This window comes from Stegodyphus dumicola, chromosome 6, assembly GCF_044657685.1.
Source record: "Stegodyphus dumicola isolate Sdum_Otavi_A_Nest chromosome 6, ASM4465768v1".
NCBI classification, from domain to species: Eukaryota; Metazoa; Arthropoda; class Arachnida; order Araneae; family Eresidae; genus Stegodyphus; species Stegodyphus dumicola.
Window position 1 is genome coordinate 78,443,145 of NC_140773.1, and position 26,268 is coordinate 78,469,412.

The window sequence follows — 26,268 nt, forward strand, 5'->3', positions numbered from 1 at the left end:
ACAATACACATACTGCAGACAAATACAGATGCTGAAGTCTACTATATGGTTAAGGGCAGCAACACAAAGAACTAGATGGAGCAGGTATAGAAAGCCTCATACATGAATGAGTTATGAATCTCAATGTAGATCAGGGCTCTATGAGAAAAAACAAAACTGATTGTTTTATTTCTGGTGTCATTTGTAGCCTATTTATTAATGTATTAATTGTACAATATATGGCAAAAAAATTAATCTTTCTTGTTTTCAAACAATGATAATAATTAGAATAACAGAACTATGATAATAATAAGACCAGACATAACAAAATGTATACACTAAATAACTTGAAATTTTCATGTTTCAATGGACTACAATTACAGAGCTTGCCAGTTGATAACTATGACTATAAGGTGAAAAATTACAACCAAATTTTAGATGCTATAGAGCAGCTCTATATTTTCATATATGATTACAATCTTACAACTTAAAAGTTACATGCTATGCTAATAATTAGACAAAAAATACAATAGAATTTTAAAAGTAATTATTTTATTATAAATTAGGATGAGGAATCCATTATATCAACTATGAAAAACAAGATTAATTCTCATGGCTCTTCTACTAAAAACACATTTACTAGGTTCAATATATGCAAATATTAATAACCTTTGAGCTCAATGCTGTAGTAGCACTTTTCAGTAGACTTTCTCTGTCATTTAATTCAACAGGTATAGACATTTCATTTAAAATTTCAACAGCTTTCTCGGCAGCATGTTGAAAAGATTCTGATATTGTTGTAGGATGAATTCCTGCACAAAAAAAATCAGAACTTAATTACAGCTATATGCAAGTGAGAAATGCAATAATAAATGCAATTTAAAATACAGCATGGAATAATTAGTAAATTTCATATCAAGTAACATACATTTCAGTGCTTGTACAAGCCAGATAAAAGTGATAATACAGATGTACCCACGCAAAATACTTCAGTTCTAGTAAATATTAAAACCCATTTATTCAGTAGGAAAGAAAATAAGTTATGTTTTAAAACTGAATTTTTAACATAATATTTATTTTAAAATTTTAGCTTATGTTATTTGAAAATAACATAGCTCAGAGTTATCTGCCAATGGATAAGGATGTCTGTGGAGGACATTCTAAGGGGACTGGCTCATATTTGTGTTACTGATGGGGAAAACCACGAAAATTAATTATGCAGCCAACTTGTTCCCCTGTGATAGAACCTGAGTCGAATCGGCTACCATTTAGGACCTCCTTTTTCTAATTTACAGAAATTCAAAGAAGTAAACACAACCACAAAAACTGAAAAAGAATAAAAGAAATACATTTTTCAGACACAGTAAAAGCAGCAAAGTTGGCATTATTAAACAAAACAGAATAACACTAAGAACTTTTCAAACACTCAATTTCAAATTAACATACTCATGTATAATAAATATCAAAGGCATCCTAAGAGACAAAAAATTAACTATCTTCATGTATATTTCCCTCAGAATTGCCACTCAAATAGGAGAATGAAACTGCCTGACTTTTCCAAGTGTGTTTTAAGAAAATTCCAGCTTAGCTATGCAGTGTGTGTTGGCTGTGCTGAGGGTAAATTAATTATGGTACCCCTTGAAACCAAAAAAATTTGCTAATTAGCTATGATTAAAATAAAAACTTGCTTTTGAACTGCCAAAGTATTACTATTATACCTACAATAGGAGTTGCTCACCTCAGAAGAAACTTTCAAATTAAGTTTCTGCCAAACTAAGAAAACTTGCTACACAATATTTGCATACTAAACCATCATTCTCCTCAGCAATCCCAAATCAATTTCAATTTTAATTATATGAAAAGTATACAATACCAAAAGCGGCTATGAGTGCATCTCAAATATTCAAGTCACTGACACTTAAATACATTTATAACCAAATATTAAAAATATTAAAAATTAATTTTACATGCATAAAAACATACATTTACAAAAAAAAAAAAAAAATTATATACTGATAATTCATTCCATCTAAGTTATAACCAAAATCAGAAATGAAATTGATTTTTGAATGCTAAGGATAAACTTTTAAACACTAGATTTTTTTCCACCATTAATTGTGATAATTACATCACGAATGACAGCTTTATTATTTTAAAAATACATTTACATTTATAATAAAATGTTAGCACAAATATTAGTTAAAAGAATATTAAAAATTAATTTTACATGCATAAAAACATAAAAGAAATTAAATACTGACAATTCATTCCATTTAAGTAATAAACAAAATCAGAAATGAAATTATTTTTCAATGCTAAGGATAAGCTTTTAAACACAAGATTTTTTCACCATTTAATGACAGCTTTATTATTTTAAAAAGTATCACAAATAAATACTGGAATGGAAGTTATTGTTTACAAAATGGCACTGACGGAGCAGCTATATCTATTCTACTAAATAATAAATAATTGCCAATCACCTCTGTAGTTGCTAAATTCAGAAAAGTTTAAAAAAAGCAGTTTTATTTTGCCCTTCATTATTACATAGGTTTTTTGTTTTTGAATGTTTGATGATTTGGCATATCATAACATATCAGGAGTTATATTAATATTCATCACAACTTCATTTGCTTGTATGGCATCATGAACAGTTTTCACTGCTGTTAAAGAATTTTCCTGAAGGTTTTTTTAACAGCATATCATTAACTAAGAAACCCCTTTCTGCTATGGTATTGCCATGCAATAAAATTAGAACTAGTTTTACCACACACTCTCCCACTTGAATTATTAATCAAATCCTTATAATAAACACAAAGCCACACTGAAGCATAGTTAACAAAAGTGGTCTATCCAACACCCTTGCTTCTGAATGACAATTCTTTAAATTGCATTTTTGATTTATCCACAACTGCAGAGTTTATCCATTCCATTTCATACAGTATATAATGTAACCTCTCCATCCTTTTCTCGCATAAAAATTCATTAGACATAATGAGCTTAGGATCTAAAGAAGAAATATATTTGACATACTTAGACTTCTTTTAACTATTTTTGATGCAAGCTTAACCATAAAGGTTCTACATTAAATTCAGAATTCTCTTTTCTTTAGACACTTCAATTCTACCTAAACTCACACTGTAGCAATACTCATATCTATTTACATTACAATAAATGGTTTGATTTAAAATATCTATTTTTACCAATTTTTCAGGAGTGCTTATTGCAGTGAACCTCTTTTGACAAATTTTGAGAGAAGTTGATTTAGCATACTACAAAAATTGGTGTAGAGTAAAGGACACACAGAATCAGCTGAAATTAGAAACCGATGTAATACTACCATACTTGCAACCTATGACACTCAAAAATCAGGAGATTTTTTTAAGAAATCAGTAGAGTTTTCACAAAATGATATAAATATAGTTTTTAATAATGAATTAACTTTAAATAGTTACTAATTATTAAATGCAGTTCCCAAGCAAGCAACACAAAAATACGTTACACATAAAAAACATTTTTATTACTTGCATCATTTAAGAAAACAAAAAGACACTTTAATCAGTTTTCGTACAAATATTATGAACAGTGGCAGATTTACACTTAGCTAAACTTACCAGTAATCGGAAAATGTTTCGTGTGTTGAGCATTTTTTTTATTTTCAGAGAAATTTATATCAACTTTATGCTCATATTTTGCAGTATCATTTTGAGAACTGCCAGTGGAATTGCTGAATGGTACAGAAATTATTTTTCTCAAACCTATTTTTAACAATGGAAATATTAACTACACCTCCACTTACTTTAGGTATTTTGTAACTTTCAATAGAGCCTTTTAGCTTAACTCTCGAAGCATTTACTTCTTCTTTAAAAAATGCAAGAAGATTCCATTGATTGAGGATTCTAGATAAGCATTTCTTTAAAGACAGCCAGCATGTACACAAACTCCCTATAGATTCTTTGACAGAACATCCAAATAACAGCCTTGAGCTTGCTTTGTGCTCATTAGCTAATATATGCCAGATGACATGCAGTGGAGCTCGATGCCCATTGGAGAATGACGTTACTGGATACGTATGCTTTCACTCACAAAGCAGAAATTCTCATCTGATTCGCAAGGTTTTTTAGATATAATCTAGAGAAAATTCAATTACTTTCAGACATCCAAAATCACTTTTTTTTTTTTTTTTTTTTGTTCATTTAACGAGGTATTAAGCCAAGTTCCATAAAAATAGTGAGAAATTTTAAGAATAAGAAGTCAGGAGAAATATATTGTAAATCGGGTTGGCGGGAAAACGGTTGAAAATCAGGAGTCTCCCGCCTAAATCGGGAGAGTTGGCAACTCTGTACCACTAAAACTACTGCAAATAAAAAAAAAAAAAAAAAAAAAGAGAGATTTTTGCCAAAAGAAGTTTAACAGCTTCTCTGAGTCTTTCAACAACTTTTCCTTAAAAAAAAAAAAAAAAAACTCAGAAGGTCATTAGTAATAGCTGCCCCCCCCTAAAAAAATGACATGAGGTATCTAGTTCTTTGTTTCATCCCTCACACTGTCCCAGAATCTAACAAAAAGTTCAAAGTCCATTTGGCCTCTCTAGCCAATTCTATTTAAAGTTTCAATGAAGCATATTATAAACTTGGTATTCTTAAGATTAGACATGAGCATTTTTTTAGATTAAAGTAAGGAGCAAACTAAAGTATCAGCAAATACGTAGCTAAACTAAATGATAATAAATATGAAAATTTTACACATCCCAGGGTCATAATTTTAACTGTATTGCTCTCATCAGATATTTTCTGGAACGGAAAAGCAGCATCATTACATGCATTAAAAAAAAAAAAAAAATGTGAACAAATAAATTAACACTTTGCTCTAGTTATAAAGGAATTTGAAGATTGAGGCGGCGGAAAAGTACAAATTTAGTCTTGGTTTTTCACAATGGTATATGTTTAGAAAAATAACGTCAAAGTTTTAAAATTATACGGTAGGCAAAAATATTAGATTAATATATAAATATTCCCAACTGCAAATTATATTTTCAGTTATTACCATACTATTGGCTGACTGAAATTCACAGAAATTACTATGCACAAGAATTTTTTTTTTTTTTTATACATGCCAATTACAATACACACATATAAAAAAATTGATTTGCAGCTTCCCATACAACATTAGTGCTTCTGATAAACAAAATATGTGTTAAATTAATACTTTTAAATTGTAAAATGACTGTTTCGGTTACCTTTATCAAGGAGTTTTGAAGCTGCATCTAACAGACTGCCAGCAATTACAACTACAGACGTTGTTCCATCACCAGCTTCAATATCTTGGGCTTTTGATAAGTCTACCAACTGAACAATGTATTAATTAGACAAAATGAAAGAATTTTCATTTTAATGAATAAAAAAACCTTTTAAGATAAGCATAAATAAAAATACAACAAATTACGGTCAATATATATATATAGTAAAACACACAACAGCTTACCATTCTTGCAGCTGGATGTAAGACTTGCATTTGCTTGAGTATAGTGGCTCCATCATTAGTGATAGTGACATCACCATTGCCAGCCTGGATCTAAACAAAAAAAAAAAAAAAAAAAAATCAGTATCTGATGAATTGTTCATAAAGAAGTTTTCTGATTATTTTTTAAAAAATGACAGAAGACAGTTTTAAATTATTAGTACTAGATTATCTTCCTTTAAACTATTAAATTTGATTAATTTTATTAAAAAGATCTACAAACATTTGCAGTACATATTTAACAAAATATTTTATGTAAACCTTTAGCACGGATAGCTAGTTATAAAAGAGAAATGTGAATTTAATTTTCTCACATATGCTATATATTCTGCACAGGTAATTTTAGATTTTTGTGTTTAGTTTTTTTAATAAAAACCCAAACAGATAGATTTAACAGATATTTTTTAAAAAAAATTCTTTTGCTGATTTGTAAACTGTTTCACTGGGTAAGAATTAAATGAATCCTAGTCTATGTTATAAACTTAAAAATTAGTTAAACTTACCATCTTGTCCATTCCTCTGGGACCCAAACTTGTACGAATAGCATCACAGACAGCTAGAAAACATTAATTTAAATCAAAATCCAAACCATACAATTAACACAGCACAAATCAAGTCTAAGGTTTAAGACAGCTAAAAGGAAGATTGATTATTTAAAAATTTATATAGCAAGCATCTACTTTCTCAGCTCGACAAATATATTAATTAGTTAAATTAATTTCAAGGGGGAAGGGAACATTATAAATTTGAAATTGTTCAATACAGTCAAAAGTCGTTAATCCGGACTCATTGGGACTTCGGCGATTCCGGATTATCAATTTTTCTGAATTATAGATCATCTGTTTAAATCTGGTAAGATGGCATGCAGAAATTATAAAATTAAAAATATGAAAGCGTAATTTATGAAATAAAGAACAATTATGATCTAAAGGGTATCAAAATTTACAAAAAAAAAAGGCTTAATATTTATTTGTTTACTTTATTAAACATTTCTTTCAATGTAAGTTGCTTCATTTTTTATGTGATAATACATTCTCTTTAATTCTATAAACAGACATAATTTCTTGTTCAGTTACAAAATTCCGCTGTTCAAGTCCTATAATTGCTGTGTCGAGAATACCGACTAATTTGTCAATTGAAATTTTTTCGTTTTCAATAACCTCTGTCACTTTCTTCGCTTTCGGAAGCAAATTATAATGACGAGGAATTTGATTTAAATCATATCAAAGACGGAGTACATCGAGATGAAATACTACATTTAGTAAGGAATTATAAGCCAAATAAAATAAAAACATCTGCCCTGAAGATAAGGATAGTGCTGACAGATCAACTTCCAATTCATTGCGTGCCGCAGCGTTAAAGATAAACAAAGGATATGCCTTTATCAATTTTTTGCAGCAATTCCACTTTTTGTTTAATGGACTTCGAAATATACTTTCGCTTTGTAAATCCTTTACATATTAGTAAATATATATCAGAAATTCTATTTGACATAATCGAAAGTTCAAGCTTACTTTTATAAAATTGCTCTAACAGTCTGTAAAAAATAATAAGACGAATCCAATTCGAAGATTAAGGAACAACACAATCTGCAACATTAACTGAATTAGATAATTTTAGCTTAGCTTATACCATCCGTTATACATTAAACGCGCATTCGTAAATGTATTTTGCACACACGCATATTTGCAGCTGTAAAGGCATGCGCAGAAAGTTTGTAGCTTTGAGGTCCGGATTATAGATCATTCCGGATTATGGGTGTCCGAATTAACGACTTTTGACTGTATATACATACACACACACATATATATTTTATGTAATAGCATCAAATAAAAATGAGATATTAAAAACTAATTATTTTATATATGATATAATTATCTTAGTAAATTGAATTTAATTACAAACTATATTTTCTAAGATAATTTTTCCTTCCCTTAAATATCACTATACCTTTCGAGAGGGGAAAAAAACAATAACTTACTTTTAAATTATCTGTTATCAGTTTATTATAGTAACTTAATAATTTTTCACTTCTTAAATACATTATGCTTTATTTAAGAGCATGTGCTTGATATACTGTAAGGCACTGCTTAACACTGGCAAGTTTACTGCTGTTTTGGTTTAACGTGTTTTTATTGGAATAGTGGGATTCCCTGAAAATTATAAAACAGCATTGAGCTTCCCCAAAATCGAAAGTAATTTATCTGCATTATTTCTTCTCTGTAGTGTTACATATATAATTTTACTAATAAATATACACATATATTTTTGGTATTTCAAGCATTTGCTGCTGTTATTGAAAGTATAAATTTATCTAATGTAATGACTGATATAGTGATAAAATAATGTTTAGTTTTTTGTGGGTGATAATAAAAAACATGAAAATAAAGCAACAAGAAAAAAGCATTTCACTAGAAACTAAAATGCAAGTGCTTAGAAGATAAGATAGTGGTAAACATCAATGTCAAACTGGTGTTGCATTGAACTTGTCAACTTCAAAATGACGACAATTCTTAAGAATAAAGAAAAAATAGTGTTATCAGCAACTACAACTACAAAAACCTCTGGAACTAGAATAACCCATTTTAGAAATAATATAATAGAGGAGACGGAAAAATGACTATATGGATTGATGATGAAACTGAATGTAACATGCCAATAAGGCAAGTTATTATGATGGAAAACGCGAGATGAATTTTTAATCACATTCAGACTGAAACAGGTGACACTACTGAAACTTTTGTTGCAAGTCGACGATGGTTTAATTGATTTAAATGTTGGAATAATCTTCATAATATACAGAATACAGGAGAAGCAGCAGCAAGTGGAGATATAAAAGATGTGGCTGAATTCCTAACAACATTAAGAATAATCATGAAACAAGGAAAGTATTCCCCAGAATTTGTTTTACGACTATAATATGGGCCTATTCTGGAAAGGAATGCTAAAACATACGTTTCTACCCCATAAAGAAAAACGTGCACCAGGATTTAAGCTATGAAGGGATCACTTGACATTTCTGGGTGCTAAAACCAACAAACTTGAAATTAAAATCACTTCCTTGTTTTTTATTCTAACCCATGGGCAATGAAAGGAATATCAAAATCCAACTTAACCTGTAATTTGGGAGTCTAATAAAAATAAATCACGAGTAACTACGAAAATTTTTAGAATTGGTTCATTGAACACTTTTGCCCGTCTTTTAACTGCTATTGCGAAATAAAAAAACTGGAACCAAAAGCGCTACTTTTATACGATGATGCTCCATGCCATTCAACGAATTTATATGACTTAATGCCATGCTTTCCAGTCGAAGTGGTTTTTTTACCACCTCGCACAAATGAATTAATCCAATTGATGGACCAAGCTGTTATAACAAATTTTAACTCTTATTATCTGCGGCAAACATTTAGATAAATTTTTGAAAAACAGATGTAAATGATAAACAATCAATAGGAGATTTTTGCAGGAACTATATCATGGATGTTATAGAAAACATAAATCTTTCTTGGACTGAGGTAACGGGAAAATGTTTGAAAGGAGTGTGGAAAAACATTTGGCGAGATTTAAAAAAAGACGATGACAATAGAGATTCTGTTGTTGATATGAATGAAATAGTGGAGTGAAACAAACAGGTTTAGACGAAGTTAAGGTGGAAGATCTCAAAGAAATTTTGCAAGAAACAACAGTCTTTCTAATAATGAACTTAAGGAATTACCAGATCAAGAACACAAAAATATTAAAAATAGTGATTCCGAAAAAGAGCAAAATGAACTTTCAACAGCATTTCTAAAAAACCAGTTTAGCTTCCATAACGGAAATTCTGGGCTTATTTATTAAAAATGAGGCAGATTTTGACAGAAGTCATGGATGCCTCGTCCCCTTATCGACAACTTCTTAGGCCCATATCACACATGTATTTGTTTCACACGAACAACTGTTTCGGACAATTTTTCTGGCAGGTTTACTACTGAAAGAAGATGTGCAATTTTTTCCTTCCTTGCAAAATTGCAAGTTATTCGTTTTCAACCAATCAACTGTCAACTTGTTTGTAATGGAGAACCAGTTTCTCCTGTGTTAATCCCAAAGTGATCTGTGGTGATTGGCTGTTGAGACAAAGCAGAAAAAATGCTCCAAACAGTTGCTCTTCCGAAACAAACAGATGTGTGATAGCAGCTTTACAGAGAGCAAAAGAAAAACGCAAATGACAGATACAGTACAAAGATCGAGATCCGGACATCCAATATCTGGAATGATCTAAAATCTGGACCTTAAAACCGCCAACAGGATAACTAAAGTTCATACATAGAGTATGTGTAAAGTAAGTTTTTTCTTTTTAAATGCTTTATGCATGTGCATTTGATTCTTTTCCCTCGTAGATAAAACACGTGCAGAGTCCTGATTCTTAATTTTCCTTCGACACTAAATAAATACCTCGTTACAAAAGAAATAATAATTTAGCATAAATTTGTGTGATCAATAATTTGAAGCTGTATCTGCTTGGCATACACCTCAAACCGAAACATTTTACATTGAAACAATAGATAGTGATAGTACATAGTAGCTGCATATTATAGTACATTCTAAATTGTAGCTGTGTATATTAGTATATTCTACATATATATTAGCACATTCTACATAGTATCTGCTTGGCATACATCTCAAACCCAAACATTCTACATAGAAACATTGTTGATTTTACTCCTAGAAATTTTTTATATCCCTGACGCCAACCCGGCTGATAATTATTTATTATATTTGCTTTCATCAGCGCATGTTTATCAACACATGATAACTTGAATAATGACTCATGCAGCGATGACCAAAACTTTTTGTTTTATATTATTAATTTTTCATATTAGTACAATGAGTACGGTAATGTTGACATTATTATGCTTGGCAATGACTGCAGATTTAAGTTAAATGCGCTAAGAAATACTGACAAAAAATTTTTAATTCTTTTCATATGTTAAAAATATATTTTTTAATGATACTCATAGGCCAAAAGATTCCATTTGAATTCAGAATAACTGATTTGTTTTTCACATAAACCCAGAACAGGAGCCAGAACTTGTCCGGGTGCACCGGGTGGCAGAATTTAGGAAAGACAAGATTTTTGGAATTTAGAGAAGCATCGAGCTACAAAATTAAAGGATAAAAATATTTTTTAGAATATAAGCACTGGGATCCAAAATTTAGAACTTAGGGAGGTATTTGGTAGCAAGTAGAATTTAGGATCCACAGAGACTGCATCACACTGTAAGATATAGAGCACCGGCCTGCGATAAGACTTAACTCTTTCGCATCTAGAGACGACCAAATCTGTTTTCAACAAACATCGAAAACGCCCGTGTTTACGAATTTGTCTTGGAATAGTCTTCCTTTCCCCCTTGCTGCTCTTGGAGGTTTTTTTGCGGTTTCTTCCATTGTGCGCAGTTTCCCCTTAGGGCCGTATTGCACCTGCGAAAGTCAATAGCTTTCCGTATTTCTCCTTTATTTGCTTCAAAAGAATGATTGACATGTCTTTTAACAACTAGCGAAACCAATGAGCCATACACTAACGTGAAGGAGAAAGAACTAGGTAGAAAATAAACGAGGCGTTGGGGCGGTTTGCCGTTGCCTGAATAAACGGGCGCTACGGGCGACTTCGATGCGAAAGAGTTAAGTATATGTGCGAATTTATTTATTCAGAATTCAGATAAGCCTTAAGCATGTGCAAGAAATAGATGGAAGTATAATATATAACTAATACAATCAAGCTTAGTTGTCTCAGAGCACGACAGAAGCAAGACAAAATTTAGCGAAACAACATATCTATCATTGCCAGTCTCATGCTACGTAGCCAATAATCAGTGTTGCCACCTCTTGACTGTCAAAATCCGGGAGAGGAAAAAAAAGTTTCTTTGCAATTGCAACTGAAGAAAACTCCACCTCCTGAATCTCATTTAAAAGTATTTCTTGAGCTGTAGGAGTAAGCACACTCTCGCAAATGCTTGTATATTTTGTTCTACAACAAGAAATCTATTTTGCCAAAGAATCTAGAAATAGAGTGCTATACAATTTGTTCGTGCAATCCTAGTTATGATGACGCTTAATCCCATGATAGACTGAAGTTAAATCAATTGCTGATATATTGCCCTTTTCTTTTGAAGATTTCTTTACAAAAAAGTTCAAAACCAATTGTGAAGAATCTCTATTCAACATTAATGATTGGTGTTTCCTGCTTTGGTAATGTACAGTTATAACTCTAACACACTCGTACTTAATATTAACCATCTTCTGACATAATTTACATTCTCCGTTAAAGTTGTCTCTCTTCATAAGCCAATCAAATTAAGTTACTTACTTGTCTTGAAACAACATCGAATATTTTGTCTTTTTTTGTGGCACTTGTTCACTTGCAAAATAAGAATTGTTTTTTTCACTACACATTATAAAAGTGTAAATAAAAGCATTAAATAAAAAGCGTTTAAATAATTTCAAAATACGCACTTTTCCGTGGATAGCTAGCTAATTGCAGACTAAATTAAAGAATGGAATGAAAATGAGGGGGATGAAGGTGCATAAGCGGAACACACCGGCATGAAACAATGACTCATCAGTAAGGCACTTACTCACCGCAGATCGCTGCTGCAAAGAATATGTATTGACATAGACGTTCTTTGGCTGCTGTGTGCAGTCATGTAATTTTCGATCTCTCAACCATTTCGTCTGTGCACACTGTATTGTTATTTTCGAGAAACCTGCTATTCCGGGAGAGTAATATTTATTTTTAATTCCTTCCGGGAGCTGGGAGATTTTAATTTTCAGGGCCCATACCTGGGATAATCTCGAAATTCCAGGAGAGGTGAGAACCTTACCAATAATGTATAGTGGATGCTTAAGCTAGGCTAAAATTCCAACGAATTCAGCCAGTATAGCAGATTGTGCTGTTGCTTAAATTTCTGTGATCTGATCCAGCTTAATTATTTTTTACAGGCTATTTTTATTACAGCAATTTGATGAAAATTTATGTTTCAACTTTCAATCATGTTGAAAAGAATTTCTAATTCTGGAGCTGCAACAGGATCTACAAAGCCAAAGCATGTGATGTCCATTAACTTTCTGAAGCTGGCTGGTACAGCAGTTGTACCAGGAAAATGACTTTCTTTGACGCCAGCTGTGGTACAAATGTCATAACACCCATGCCCTCCATATTTTAGAGAATCGCTTATCTGTAGATCTCTGGTGGTCCATTGTCGCTGCTTAGAATTAGCCGCTGGCTACGCATTATTTCCCTCCTCTTATCAGTTTGGCTACATTTTGGCAAAAACCGCAGGTTTCGTCTCGTGCCAATATACTTGAAAATCAAACAGAGGCCATTCTTTCTCAAACTGTCTCATAATTTTAATGCTAATTTTTTTAGTACTGCTATGATTAAAATGTCAGCAATTTTGCACGCTCTTTAAGCTTACCAGATTTAATATTTTTTAATCACAGCAAATAAGAATAGATTAATATTTTAGATTTAATGCCCTTCTAGAAAATAGGTAAGCGGCTTTTATCATTTACTTCCTTTTTATACTTATGAACAATAAGATTTTATTTTGAAATTTTTTGGGATTGCATAAAACCCTTAAAAACTGTTAACTCTTTCAAAGTGCTTCTATTATGTAGGCAATTTTGTCTGATTTATCAGGACATAAATAAGAGACAATTGTATGCATAATAGTTATGTGATTTTCATTCATTCAATGATTGCTTTCAATGATTTTCATTGATTGCAAATTAAATAAAATCAATTTATCTTTAGACCCTCTTTTAGAATGAGATCTGCCAAAAAGTATTTAAATATCAGTAAAGCTCACATTACTTCTAAATTGAATCAAAACACCAATTACATTGTATAAAATTTCGGCCAGTTTTATTTGCTGAAATTCTTATACTCCTCAAGAGATAAAGGGAATTCAGACAAGTTAATAAAAAAATATCTTTAAAAAGGTTGTTATTTTGTCTGTAATAAGGTGTATGTCAACTTACTATTAAATGTATGAGAATTAGGACTGGATTACGGAAAAGCAAGCGAATGCTATCTGCTTAAATGGATGGATGCTTTTGTGTAAACCTTTTTAAAAGAAAATTGCTCGCATTTACGTTCCTGGTGGAAAACTTCACATGTAATCATCCCATTCTTCGGGTTTGATTGGACTAATTTTGTTCGCTTATTGAATTACATCAAAGCACACAACAATTACCTGTATAAGGGGAGGGATGCCTTCGCGGAGGACTTTCTAGGGGAAGCTGGCTTATATTTACATTACACAAAAACCATATTTACGTTACACAAAACCTTTAGCCGGGATTCAAACCCGAGCGAGCTACATGTGTTCAGCCACCTTTACCGCTCTAGCGAAGGGCCCGTAAAAAAATTGATAAAGAAAAAGTATTGAAATAACCGGTTTAATTTACTAAACTTTATTTCTCAATAGACAGTACATAAATTATGCATATGAGAAGATTATTTGTGAATAAATAAACTGGGGTAGAGTAGACTTTAAGGTGCGAAGTTCTTTGATTTGTCGCCAAGTTGTTGTTTCATTTATGGTAGCCTGAGTAGTTGAATGTTATGGAAACCCTATTGTGACGTAATCAGGTGCATGATTCTGGGAAATTTTGAATCATGGGATGTTTTGTATGCGTTTTTGTAGTGTGTGCTGGTTTAATTCTTTAGACGGTAGAATGGACGAATGTAGTAAGATTAATTTGAAGTATCTGTATGATTTGGAGCGAAAGGGGAAAAGAGCTTTAATTGACTGGTGTGTAAATAAAGGTTTACTTAGTAGCCATTATAAGTGTCCTGTATGTAGGAAGGATATGCCTCTAGTCGAACGTAAAAACCGTTTAGATGGATTTGAACGGGTTTGTAGGAAGAAAGGTTCAGATGGTCACTATGTGAAGCATTCAATCAGAAAAAGTACCTGGTTTGAAAAAAATCATTTGAATATAATTGATATTTTGATTTTTACGTGGCTCTGGGTGTACGAAGCGAACTCGAAAATCATGGTAAGTGAATATTTGCTTTTGGTAATGCTTAAATGTATAACATGTTTTTCCTTTTTTATGTTATTTTATTGTTTGGTTTTAAATTTATTTTATTGAGATTATTTATTCTATGCTTGCCTATATTGTAGAATTTGGTGCTCCTTAGACTTAAGTGAAAATATATCAATGTGTACATGGACAAAGTAAGGGGAGTGCGCAATGCAAGTTTGTGCAATTCTGGGATTTTTTTTTAAGTGAAAATAGGGCGACGTGTACATGAATAAGGTTAAAAGAGGTAACAATGCCATTTTTGTGCAATTCGGGTTTTTTTTTTAAGTGAAAATAGGTCGACGTGTACATGGATAAAGTCAAAAGAGTGCGCAATGCCATAAGTGAAAACAAGTCGATGTGTACATGGATACCGAGTTTATGCAATTGTTTGTCTTGTTATTTTGGCTTTGTGTAGCGGTGATGTTTGGCGGATTTTCGTGCCAAAAATCGCCGCTACGCAAAGCCAAAGTAACTAGTCAAAGAATTGCACAAAATCAGTATCCATGTACCGCCAAATTTCGCCAAGGAGTACCCTAAACTATACTTTTACCATAAACTGTATTGCACTTTTCTCCACTATTTCATATTACGATGGAATTATTAGTTATTTTGATTTTTCATTTGTTCAAAGGGAAAATTTAACACTTTAAATAAAAAAAATACACGAGAAGATACTTTATGCAAAATTTGGTGTAAACAATTTTCTTAATTTTGCTTTGAAAATATCCCAGGGTAATCATTTTCATCACTGGAAGAAATATGAAAAACAGATTTACTATACATTCTAAGTGTCAACATCCAGTATGTCCTTATTCTTTTGAAAACATGAAAGATTACTCTTTCTAAAATAAATTAGAAAATATATTATGTGCAAATAGAATATTCGTTGAAAATGAAATAGACTTCAACCTTTGGATATAAAGATGGTTTTAGACGAAATTTCTGCCTATGAAAAGAAATTGACGTATAATTAATTCTTCATGAACATTTAAAACTGTTCTGAAAAGTACTTTTGATGATTGCATGTGTAGATCACAGATTATTTTTTCCTCTGCTAACATAAACAAAAGCCAATTTTACAAAGAAAAATTCTCGTTAAATATATACCTCCTTTGCTTGATAGTCCAATGTAATATTTGTTAAAGCTAAAGGATGAAACACAACCAATGTATCTCCGATTTTCTTTTTTATATTATAATAACAAAATTATCAAAAAAAAGCAGATTTAAAGCTCTGTTATTGTTATGTAAAGCTTTATTTATTATTGCTGTAAGTTCATCTCAAAATCTATATTGAATCTCATTCTAATCATCTAATGGTAAATAAATATTATTATTTCATTAAAATAGTCGGGTAGAGTAGACTTTAAGGTACCCCTTGTATTATTGCGAAGTTGTTTGATTTGTCGCCAAGTTGTTGTTTCATTTATGGTAGCCTGAGTAGTTGAATGTTATGGAAACCCTATTGTGACGTAATCGGGTGCATGATTCTGGGAAATTTTGAATCATGGGATGTTTTGTACGCATTTTTGTAGTGTGTGTTGGTTTGATTCTTTAGACGGTAGAATGGCCGAATGTAGTAAGATTAATTTGAAGTATCTGTACGATTTGGAGCGAAAGGGGAAAAGAGCTTTAATTGACTGGTGTGTAAATGAAGGTTTACTTAGTAGCCATTATAAGTGTCCTGTATGTAGGAAGGATTTGCGTCTAGTCGAACGTAAAAACCGTTTAGATGGATTTGAATGGGTTTGTAGGAAGAAAGGTTCAGATGGTCACTATGTGAAGTGTTCGATCAGAAAGAATACCTGGTTTGAAAAATGTCATTTGAGTATGATTGATATTTTGATTTTTACGTGGCTCTGGGTGTACGAAGTGAACTCGAAAATCATCGTATGTGAATATTTGCTTTTGGTAGTGCTTAAATGTATAACATTTTTTTCCTTTCTTATGTTATTTTATTGTTTGGTTTAAAATGTATTTTTTGAGATTATGTATTTTTTGTTTGCTTAAATTGTACAATTTGGTGCTCCTTTCACTTTTTAAGTGAAAATATATTGATGTGTACATGGACAAAGTAAAGGGAGTGCGAAATGCAAGTTTGTGCAATTCTGGGATTTTTTTTAAAGTGAAAATAGGTCGACGTGTACATGGATAAAGTTGAAAGAGTGCGCAATGCCCTTTTTGTGCAATTCAGGGCTTTTTTTTTTAGAGTGAAAATAGGTCGACGTGTACATGGATAAAGTCAAAGGAGTGCGCAATGCCATTTTTGTGCAATTTGGGGGATTTTTTTTAAAGTGAAAATATGTTGATGTGTACATCGATACTGAGTTTGTGCAATTGTTTGTCTTTTTATTTTGGCTTTGTGTAGCGGCGATTTTTGTGACAAAAATCGCCGCTTCGCAAGCCAAAATGACGAGTCAAAGAATTTCACAAAATTGGTATCCATGTACTGACAAAAATCGCCAAGGCACACACTAAACTATACTTTTACCAAATTACTCACTACCATTATTTTGTTAATGAAAATATGTTATTAAAAATCGCATTCCAACCTGCAGACTTATAAAGCTAGTTTGTATTTTTTATATTTTGTAAAATTTTGTTCTCGTTTTCTAATTTCTAATACAAAAATACGCGAATATAAACGAAGTGTGAAAACAAAGTTATAAAATTCACAAATTATTGCCGAGATTGATCAGAAATAGTGAGTGAAACATAAACATTGCATACAATGTGTTCTAAATCAATAGTGCACTGGATATGCATAACTTCATTTAAATGAAAGCAAAATAATCATCGAAAAAATCGCAAATCTAGCAACCCATCTACTATGGGACAGCGTCCGACAAACATGTAAATTTTACTGCATCCATCGAGGGGGACTAATGACTTTTCTCATTAGGAAAATGTCAAAGATGGGGCAAAACTGTTTCGCGCCCATCTGAAGGCTATATTATGAGAATTTCGGTCCGGATTTAGAAGGTTAAACAAAAGTGAAATTGCTGCAAAACTGGATAAAAATATATCCATCTCAAAATTATGCAAAGAGTATGGCACTGAAAAGTCAACTGTATATGATATAAGAAAAAGAAAAAGGAGCTTTTTAAAATTTTGTGGATTCCGACACCCTGCTCACAACAAATAACAGAAAAATTATTCATCGTGCTAAAAGCGAATATCATGACAAAGTGATAATTGAATAGGTCAGACAGTGTCGCAGCGAGACTGTGCGATTGACGGGTCAAATGTTAATGGCGCAAGCTTAAATATTTCACTAAGAAATTAACTTAAAAAAACTGAGTGCATATATTTGACTGGTTGGTTAACCAAACTTAACAATCACCACGGTATAAGGCAATTCAGAATTTCATGTAAAAAAGCTTCAACTGATACTGAAGCTGCTGAACTATTTGCAGATGAGCTCATTATAGTTACAAGTTATCTCCAGAACAAATTTATATCGCTGATGACATTAGTCTTTTCTGACAATATGTACCAGCTTGGCAACCTCTATAGAAAAGGCTCCAACTCATGTGAAAGATTCCAAAGCAAGACTAGCAATTTTAGTATACGCAAATGCGGCAGGAACACCCAAGTGTAAAATTTTCATAATCAGAAAAAATACACGATATCGAGCATTTAAAGCAGTAAAAAGTCCCGTTATATATCATGCAAATAAAAAGCACGAATGACACAAGTATTAATGAATGATTGGTTCGGAAATCATTTCATACTCGAGGCTTGATAGAATTCAGTTGGTTTACCTGATAATGCAAAAATTATCTACGATTGTAGACAACTGTTGGCTCATACTTCAATGAACGTTTTAGTGAAAGATAATGTACCCATATTATTCTTTCCTCAAAATTGAACGTCCATCATTCAGCCTATGTATATCGGAATGGTATGCACGTCGAAATGCAAATACAGTCAAAAGTCGTTAATTCAGACACCCATAATCCGGACCTCAAAGCTAAAATCTTTCTGTGCATGCACCGCGTTGACGCATGCTCATAGGCGTTTCACGCGTGCGCGCAAGATATTTACGACTACGCATATGCATCTGTGCAAGCGCAGAATACGTTTTTGCGTGCGCTTTTAATGTATAAGCTAAAATTATCTAATTATCTATTTCAGTTAATGTTGATGATTGCATTGTTCCTTAATCTTCGAATTGGATCCGGCTTATTATTTTTTGCAGACTGTAAGAGCAATTTTATAAAAGTAAGCCTGAACTTTCGATTATGTCAAATAGAATTTCCGATGCTGGAGCTCCCAAAGGATCTAGAAAATGAAAGTATGTTTCGATGTCCATCAAACAAAAAACGAATTGCTACAAAAAATGGATAAAGGTATATCCTTTGTTTATCTAACCGTTCCGAAATCTGTTTATCAATTTCACGCTGCTCTGTGCGGGTAAGTAACATTTTATTTACATTTTACTAATAGTTAGTTTCATGTTGATTTTTTTTTATGTCTCATTACTTGCTAAATCTAGAGGTTTAGTAATTAGTAGGTAGATTTTATGTCAAGTGTCACAGTTTAAAATGAGAAGTAAAATCATAATCAGAATGATTTATAACAAAAGACTGGCTGTTGTCACCGCTGCTCCTTACCTAGAGAGAGACCTGCTGATCAGAACAAAACTGAGAGGCCTGATGTGGGCACGGTTAGCTAGTTTTGAAAGTTAGTTGGGCTCTGTCTCGTAGCTCTGTGTAGAGTTCCAGGGGTTGTAACCAAATTAATATACTTTAAGGTTCCAATAAGCCACTAAAGCACCAGAGGTGACACTAAGTTGCTTTGTATTATTTTAGGTCTCACTAGATACTAAGAATAAGTTTTACATGAATTTTTACATTTTGTGTTTAAACCTTGCGTCACGCTAAGCAATAATGATAGGCAATAACTCACTTCATTATGCAGAGATAATTTTTAAGAATAAGTAGTTAGGTATAAATTAGGTAGTTAGAAAACCTTAGTCAGTATGGATTTACATGATTACTATTATTTTTTAACAATATTGTTAAAAGTCCCTATTAAAATCCTAATCTAATAAAATTTCATACTTTAAAATACATGCAATTTATGTCATTGATTTTTAAACGATATTAGGATAATTATACATTAAAAGCTACAAAACATTTATGTTTTGTAGCAACAGCACTCAACAAAATACTTATGCATCTTTTTAATTTGAAGCCTTTCCAGACATTTTGGCTTAAATTATATCAATTTTCTTCTCTTTAAGCATCTTTCCTAACAATTAAAATTCTGTTTGAATACACAAACTAATGTTCTGACTAGTTTCTGCGTACTTTATCTCCTAAGTTGTCAACCTCTCCACAATGTCTGCATAAGGGTTTAATTGATCTGGTACAAATTAAATAGTCCAAAAACTCCCGACAGACGTGAAGCAAGTTATCGCTATGTCTCCAAGTAACTACAAAGTCAGACAAATGTTTAAATAAGCCTCTTATTTAAAAAGAACTTGAAGGCATGCTCTTATGCTAACCAATTCAATTGCAGTTTGTGGTGATGTAATTAAACAAGAACAATCAAATTCAAACAAAAAATGTGAACTAGTGGTCAAAGACTATACAATTTAATTTTAATTTAAGCTGGCTCAATAACTCTATCGTCATAACAAATTCAAATGTCAGCAGCGATAGATAATGCGAAGACAAAAAGTTGCAAATTATCAGAGCTGGCAGGAACTAATGCAACGAGCAAGCAGAGATTAAAAACACATTTCCATCTTACACACCAAAAACTGCCTAAACAATTTGCATTCTGGGGAAAAAATAGAAACGGGAAATTATAGTACAGGCTGAAATTATAAACAACTGGGTAATTTACATAATACCTGTATACACATATTTGAAGAATAATTTTCTTTCTCTGTATGTACTCAGTTTCTTTCTTCAACGTTTCCTTTTCATTTTAGAATTTTTGGATTTAATTAAAGATTTCTGTTATTCTAAAAACATTAAATGCATTTAGAATGTATAGAGTAAGCTGCTAATTTTATTTCTTTAGTAATATGAACATTCAGGAGAAATAGGAAATATATATGGTAAGAGCCGGTTACAGAGCTAGTGTGGCATAGTGACACAACGAGCAACAAAATGCAGAAATGGCAAAACTTTTAGAAGTTAGAGTAGGCACTGGAAGCAGAATTTAGAAAGGCACTAGTCAGCAAAATTTAGGGTCTACAGAGATAAGTTTAATATTCCACGCGATTGCACCAGGTTCGAAAATGTCTAGCGTCAGACCTGTATATGATGCATTAAGACATATTTGATGAATCTTTTAAATTGCTAGTTTTCAATTTCTTTATTAATAAAAAAATTCCTTTCTATAATGCCTGTCCATGTGATAAGATTAGAAGCATTTTTAATATTTTTCGTACTTGTGTCTAGTGAAAAGTAGAGAAAATAAAGGGAAGATAAGCGTGTTAAGAAAAAGATTCTAGTATCAGAAGTAAAGCATTCAAATATTATGTTTTCATTGTTCTTCCAGATGTTCTCCAAAAAGTAAGAAATTCATTGCAAACTTTCTATAAAATATGTCCATTACGTGTTAATACCATAGAGACATTTTTCATTTCGTCACAATTTTCTAAAATCTTCTGGAATGGTGGGTCTATAAATCTTGCTTTCAAATCCTTCTAAACTTTGAAAAGTTGCAATGTCTAATGTCCGGAAGCAAAATTACGCCTTCCAGTTTTGTAACAGCAAACAGCCAGAAATATTTTTTAAAAAAATTTAGATGGAAAAAGTGTGAAATTAATTTTATAGAGAAAACTGATGCATATTCTGAGAATTCTGAACACTCTGAGACAATTACATGAGAAAACTCTTATCATGAAAAAATTAAAAAGAAGATATTTTTTAATTAATATGTTATTTTTTAAATATAATTTCAATATATTACCATTATTTTAATGATATTTATCAATGTTAGAATGTTAAAAAAAAACGTTGAAAAATTCCCGAATCATTTAAATTAAAATTTTCTATAGAAACTCATTTTAAAAATCGTCAAAATGTTGATAAGTCGCCGAATTTAGAGCCGTTCAATAAAAGAATTCACATCCCCAAAAGCGAAAAGTTGTTTAAGAGCTCTACATTAGAAAAAGTGAAATAAATTTCGAAATACTTGTTTCACTTCTTGCTCAGATGTGTAACGTGTATACGAGCCAGTTTCCCTTAGAAAGTCCTCCACGAAGGCATTCCTCCCATTAGGCAAATAGCCCTCGAGGCTTTGCTATAATCACACACACACACACTTCTTGCTCAGAAACTCGAGTATCCCACCATTTATATTAGAAATAGGAACAAATCATAACCCATTCAAACAACCAGTTATCAGTGAATCGCCAAAAATATACCTCCAAACTGCTAATTCACACTCAAAATGGCAGTCATAAAAACAGACAGAAATTTCACAGGATTAAAATTAAGGACTTTTATGGACCAAAAATCTATTCCAAAAAACACCAACGGGTTCTCTGCGGATGAAAACGCATAACAGGAAAAAAATTGGTGGGTCTATTTTTCAATACTTAGTACAAGAGCTATGCAACCAAATTTCGAAAATACATGTATCCAAAAACAAATATGACCCACTGTATATGTTTCATGTACTCAAGAGCTCTGTTAATTGTTTTCTGGTTTTCATTCACCAAATAAAATAATAAGCAATTTACATATTTTTTAAGCTACAAATGTTTGATGTTATAAAATAATAACATCATTATTACAATATATTAAATAATTTTATTCCATTCGATATGTACCAATATGTCAAGATGTGTTTTGCAGTACTGTTAAGTTTGCAAAACTGTTACTTTTCTATCAGGGAACAAAATAATTCAAAAACTATTCATTATAACAGAGCACAAACAAAGGCTCAATTCTATACATAGACATATTCAGAACATAAAAATCCGCTAAAAATTTGTGTAAATATACCTTCAGTAGTCATGACAGTCAATCAATTACAAATTTTATCTGTCATTCCAATGCTAACAATGTAACCATTATTAATCGTCTATTAAAATTCAATTAAACATTTTTAATAGGAAGATCATCAAAGTTAAGCATGAAAAAGGATTAAGCACGGTAAATAAGAATTTTGTTTTGATGGCATAATGTCCGTATTTAAAATTGAGATAATTAAAAAATTTCACGGAATCAATACTGTACAAATAGCATTTACTTGTTTAAGAATCACTCTAGCAAACTGAAGAGCAGTAAGAACTCATATATCAATGCTACAAAGAAATATTATTCACATGTGCCGGCATCCTAATATGGCTACATTTCTTTATTCGCATAATTACCTTTAGCTGCTGTGATGTTACTATCTCGAATCTGCTTAGGCTTTTCTCTGTCTGAATAGGACTGCCCTCCAGAGTTATTTCCACCACTGGAAGCTTTCGTTGAGGCATTACTGGGAGGCATTTTGATTTAATTTTTAAATATAAATATACTCCTTAAACTCAGAACCACGTTCTTTAACAGCAGGAAATTTCTAACAGTTACCGCTGTTGCCAAGACATAAAAGAAAATATAATAGATATCAACGGAGGCTTAACAGCCGTTAATGATTGTTCATCCTTGAAACACAACTTTTGATTCTGCTTAAAAGTATACTGCTAAATATAATGCTAGTAATTAATTTGTTTTTGTCCTTTTTTTTGACGATGAATACATATATAACTATATAATATATTATAACAATGACTCTTTCCCGAAGAGGGCGCTCACATCGCGAAACGTAAATGTGTACGTTTGTTTACGTAAATGTGTAACGTGTATACGAGCCAGTTTCCTTAGAAAGTCCTCCACGAAGACAACCCTTCCCTTAGGCAGATAGCCCTCAAGGCTTTGCTGTAATCACACATACTTGTTTACGTAAAAAAAATTAACACATTCATTGAATAAATGGATTCAATTAAACAGCATGGAATAGAAATATATATTCGACGAATATTATTTTAGAAAGGCATTTATGTACTCATATAGAAAGAATTATAGGAGGCATACCTGGAAGAATTATTCTAATCTCCAAAACTTGTTTAATGGCACTGCGATAAACACTATGGGTGTCGGAATCTCGGGAAACCAAAAAGTCGCCAAAGTAGCGATAACAAAACAAATGTGGGTAATTTTTACATTAAAATTATTCTTTATTATTAATATAGCAATATACGTCGCTACTAAAAAACGAGATTTAATTATAAATGAAACTTTAAGCAAAAAATATGGGGCAGAAGTAAAAATGTAAAATTAGAAAATATAGCTTGAAAACTGCGAAACTCCGTAGAGAAACATTATACCGAAAGTTTAATTCACAGCTCAGTTCCGTTTGAAGCATTGTTTGTTGTTGTTTATATCGAAAACTTGGTCAACTTTAATGTGATTCAATTAACCTATAGGTTTACACATTAGCGTAGTAGCTTTTACACATTAGCTTGTCAGATAAAAACGGTGTTGTGATCTGACATCAGGAAACGGAGATGCTAACCTTTTCTGAGATTTTTGAGCTAATTCAAAGAGATGTAAATTCTCGCTGTATTACTGTAGCAGAAAGAATTTTAAAAGTGGATCACTTAGTGTCGGATACCGAACTTAAAACTCAGCTATAAACCAATATTTCTAGAACTCAAAACTCATACAAAGATTTAACATAACACTCTTTTTATTCTTTGTAACATTAATAAGTGCAACGTTTATATTATAAAACATCTAACTGCGAATATGAAAACAACTCTCATTAAATTCTAAACATTAGAATACTCTTTTCAGTTGACAGACTCAGAATCGCAAAGTTACAAACGATAAACACGTGAAGTTATACTGAAAATTAATTATAAATAATAAAATAAAATAAAAGTAAACATAAATTGAACACTCAGTTATCTACACTTAGCCATACATGGAATTTTAGATGAAAAATCGAATCTAGAAATTTTCACCTCTTGATTAAGGGCCCTGGTCTGGACACAGTGGAGATGGAAAAACGGGTCTTTTTTGCGATCTACTCGACAAAGAACGAGACTTAATGTCATCTTCTCAATCATTCAAGAGATCGACGCGTAGGAAATTTTACCGTCAGCTGAGTAGCTGCCGTTTAACATTCTGACTGTCGTTTTAGAGCTAAATTGAAGACGGCGGAGGTCACGGATAGTTTTTGGAATTGTTTTGGAATGGATATATTTATTAAAATATCCATTACGGAAGGATATGCGAAAACCTCGACAGCATGGACCCTTATCAATAAATTAAAGCCATACTTTACCGGAGCATCCACATCAAAGACAGCAATAACTTCTAAATTAAAGGTAAGGAATAATTTGCTTGTTTTCATATCTGTGTGATACAGGCTTCTGGCTATTTTCACATATAAAGTAGTAGTGCATATTTTTAATTTAAAATTGTAATTTTAAAACTAATGTCTTTATTAATGTACTCTTTCATGTTTTGATGTGTAATTTATAAATTTTGAAATTTTAGGTTTTAAATTATGATGTATTTCCCTCCACTTTACGTTAACAAATGCATTAAATATTCAAATTATGAACATCCTAAATTCCACATTCATATTGAGCTAAAAAATTAATTAAGTAGTTTTAATTGTACCGATATGAATGTCAGGTTTTAGAATCTCCTGTATATTTCAAGTTAAATTCATATATAATTTTCAGTTAAATTAAATTCTTGTAAATATTTTAATGCATGATTTATAATTAGTTGTCATATTTTTTATGTGGTCTGCTTTTGGATATTATATTAGTTTTTCGTATTTTTTATTCACATTAAAAAGTGTTTGGTTTTGTTTTTAAGTGATTATGACAAAGCCTCAAGGGCTATCTGCTTAAGGTGAGGGTGCCTTCGTGGAGGACGTTCTAAAGGAACTAGCTCGTATACACGTTGCACGTGTGGGAAACTGCGAAAAGGCCCATGCAGCCAGACCGTTCGCGGGATTCGAATCTCGGACCGAACTACCAGTGCTCAGCGATTTTACCGTTCGGCCGCTGGTGGGGTGGATTTGAAAAAAGGTATAAATATGAGTATGTACTGCAATTTCTTTCACTGCATATGTTAATATTTTTATAATACAGTTATACATACATACATATATATATATATATATATATATATATAATAAAATCGAAATAGAAATTGAAAAGCTAACAAGTAATGTGACGTAAGATCTATTTGATCTTAAAAATTTTTGCGCAAAATGCTGCAAAAATATGAAATAATAGGAAGAAATATTGTAGTGAGCTTGCTAAAAAGTTACCAGGAGCTGTGGCTCCATGAAATAGTTCAACGCAGTATTTTTTAAAATATTAACATAGAAGTAATTTTAAAAAAATATATATATGTACTTTGTAAAGTGAAAAAACAGCCTACACGCGAAAAAAACTGTTAAAACCAATGTTGGAAAACATGTGAATGCACAAAAAAAAAAAAAAAAAACTAATCTGATCGTTGTGATATGAGAAAAGTTAATGCATATAAAAACAGATCGACGGAACAAGTTAAAACAAAATTAAAATATAATAATTAAACATAAATTGCAAAAATTATAAAAATTATAAAAATTACAAAGCGGAAAATGGTAAATTAGCCCAATTGGACTTCCAAATGGATAAAATTTTACAGTAAACAGTTTTCAACAAAACAACATCAAA

General features: G+C 31.6%; 1 protein-coding gene across 1 annotated transcript in view; it reads right to left on the reverse strand.

The window, feature by feature from the left end:
- CCT4 (chaperonin containing TCP1 subunit 4) overlaps nt 1–23,112 on the reverse strand; it is a 69,280-nt gene extending 46,168 nt beyond the window's left edge. The window contains exons 1-5 of the mRNA XM_035355548.2: nt 22,909–23,112; nt 5,997–6,049; nt 5,458–5,547; nt 5,213–5,321; nt 649–791 (exon numbers count right to left, since the gene is read on the reverse strand). Coding sequence (XP_035211439.1) covers nt 649–791; nt 5,213–5,321; nt 5,458–5,547; nt 5,997–6,049; nt 22,909–23,029 — 516 coding nt within the window. The 5' untranslated portion in view covers nt 23,030–23,112. The remainder of the gene's footprint in view (nt 1–648; nt 792–5,212; nt 5,322–5,457; nt 5,548–5,996; nt 6,050–22,908) is intronic.
- Nucleotides 23,113–26,268: the final 3,156 nt, after the last annotated feature.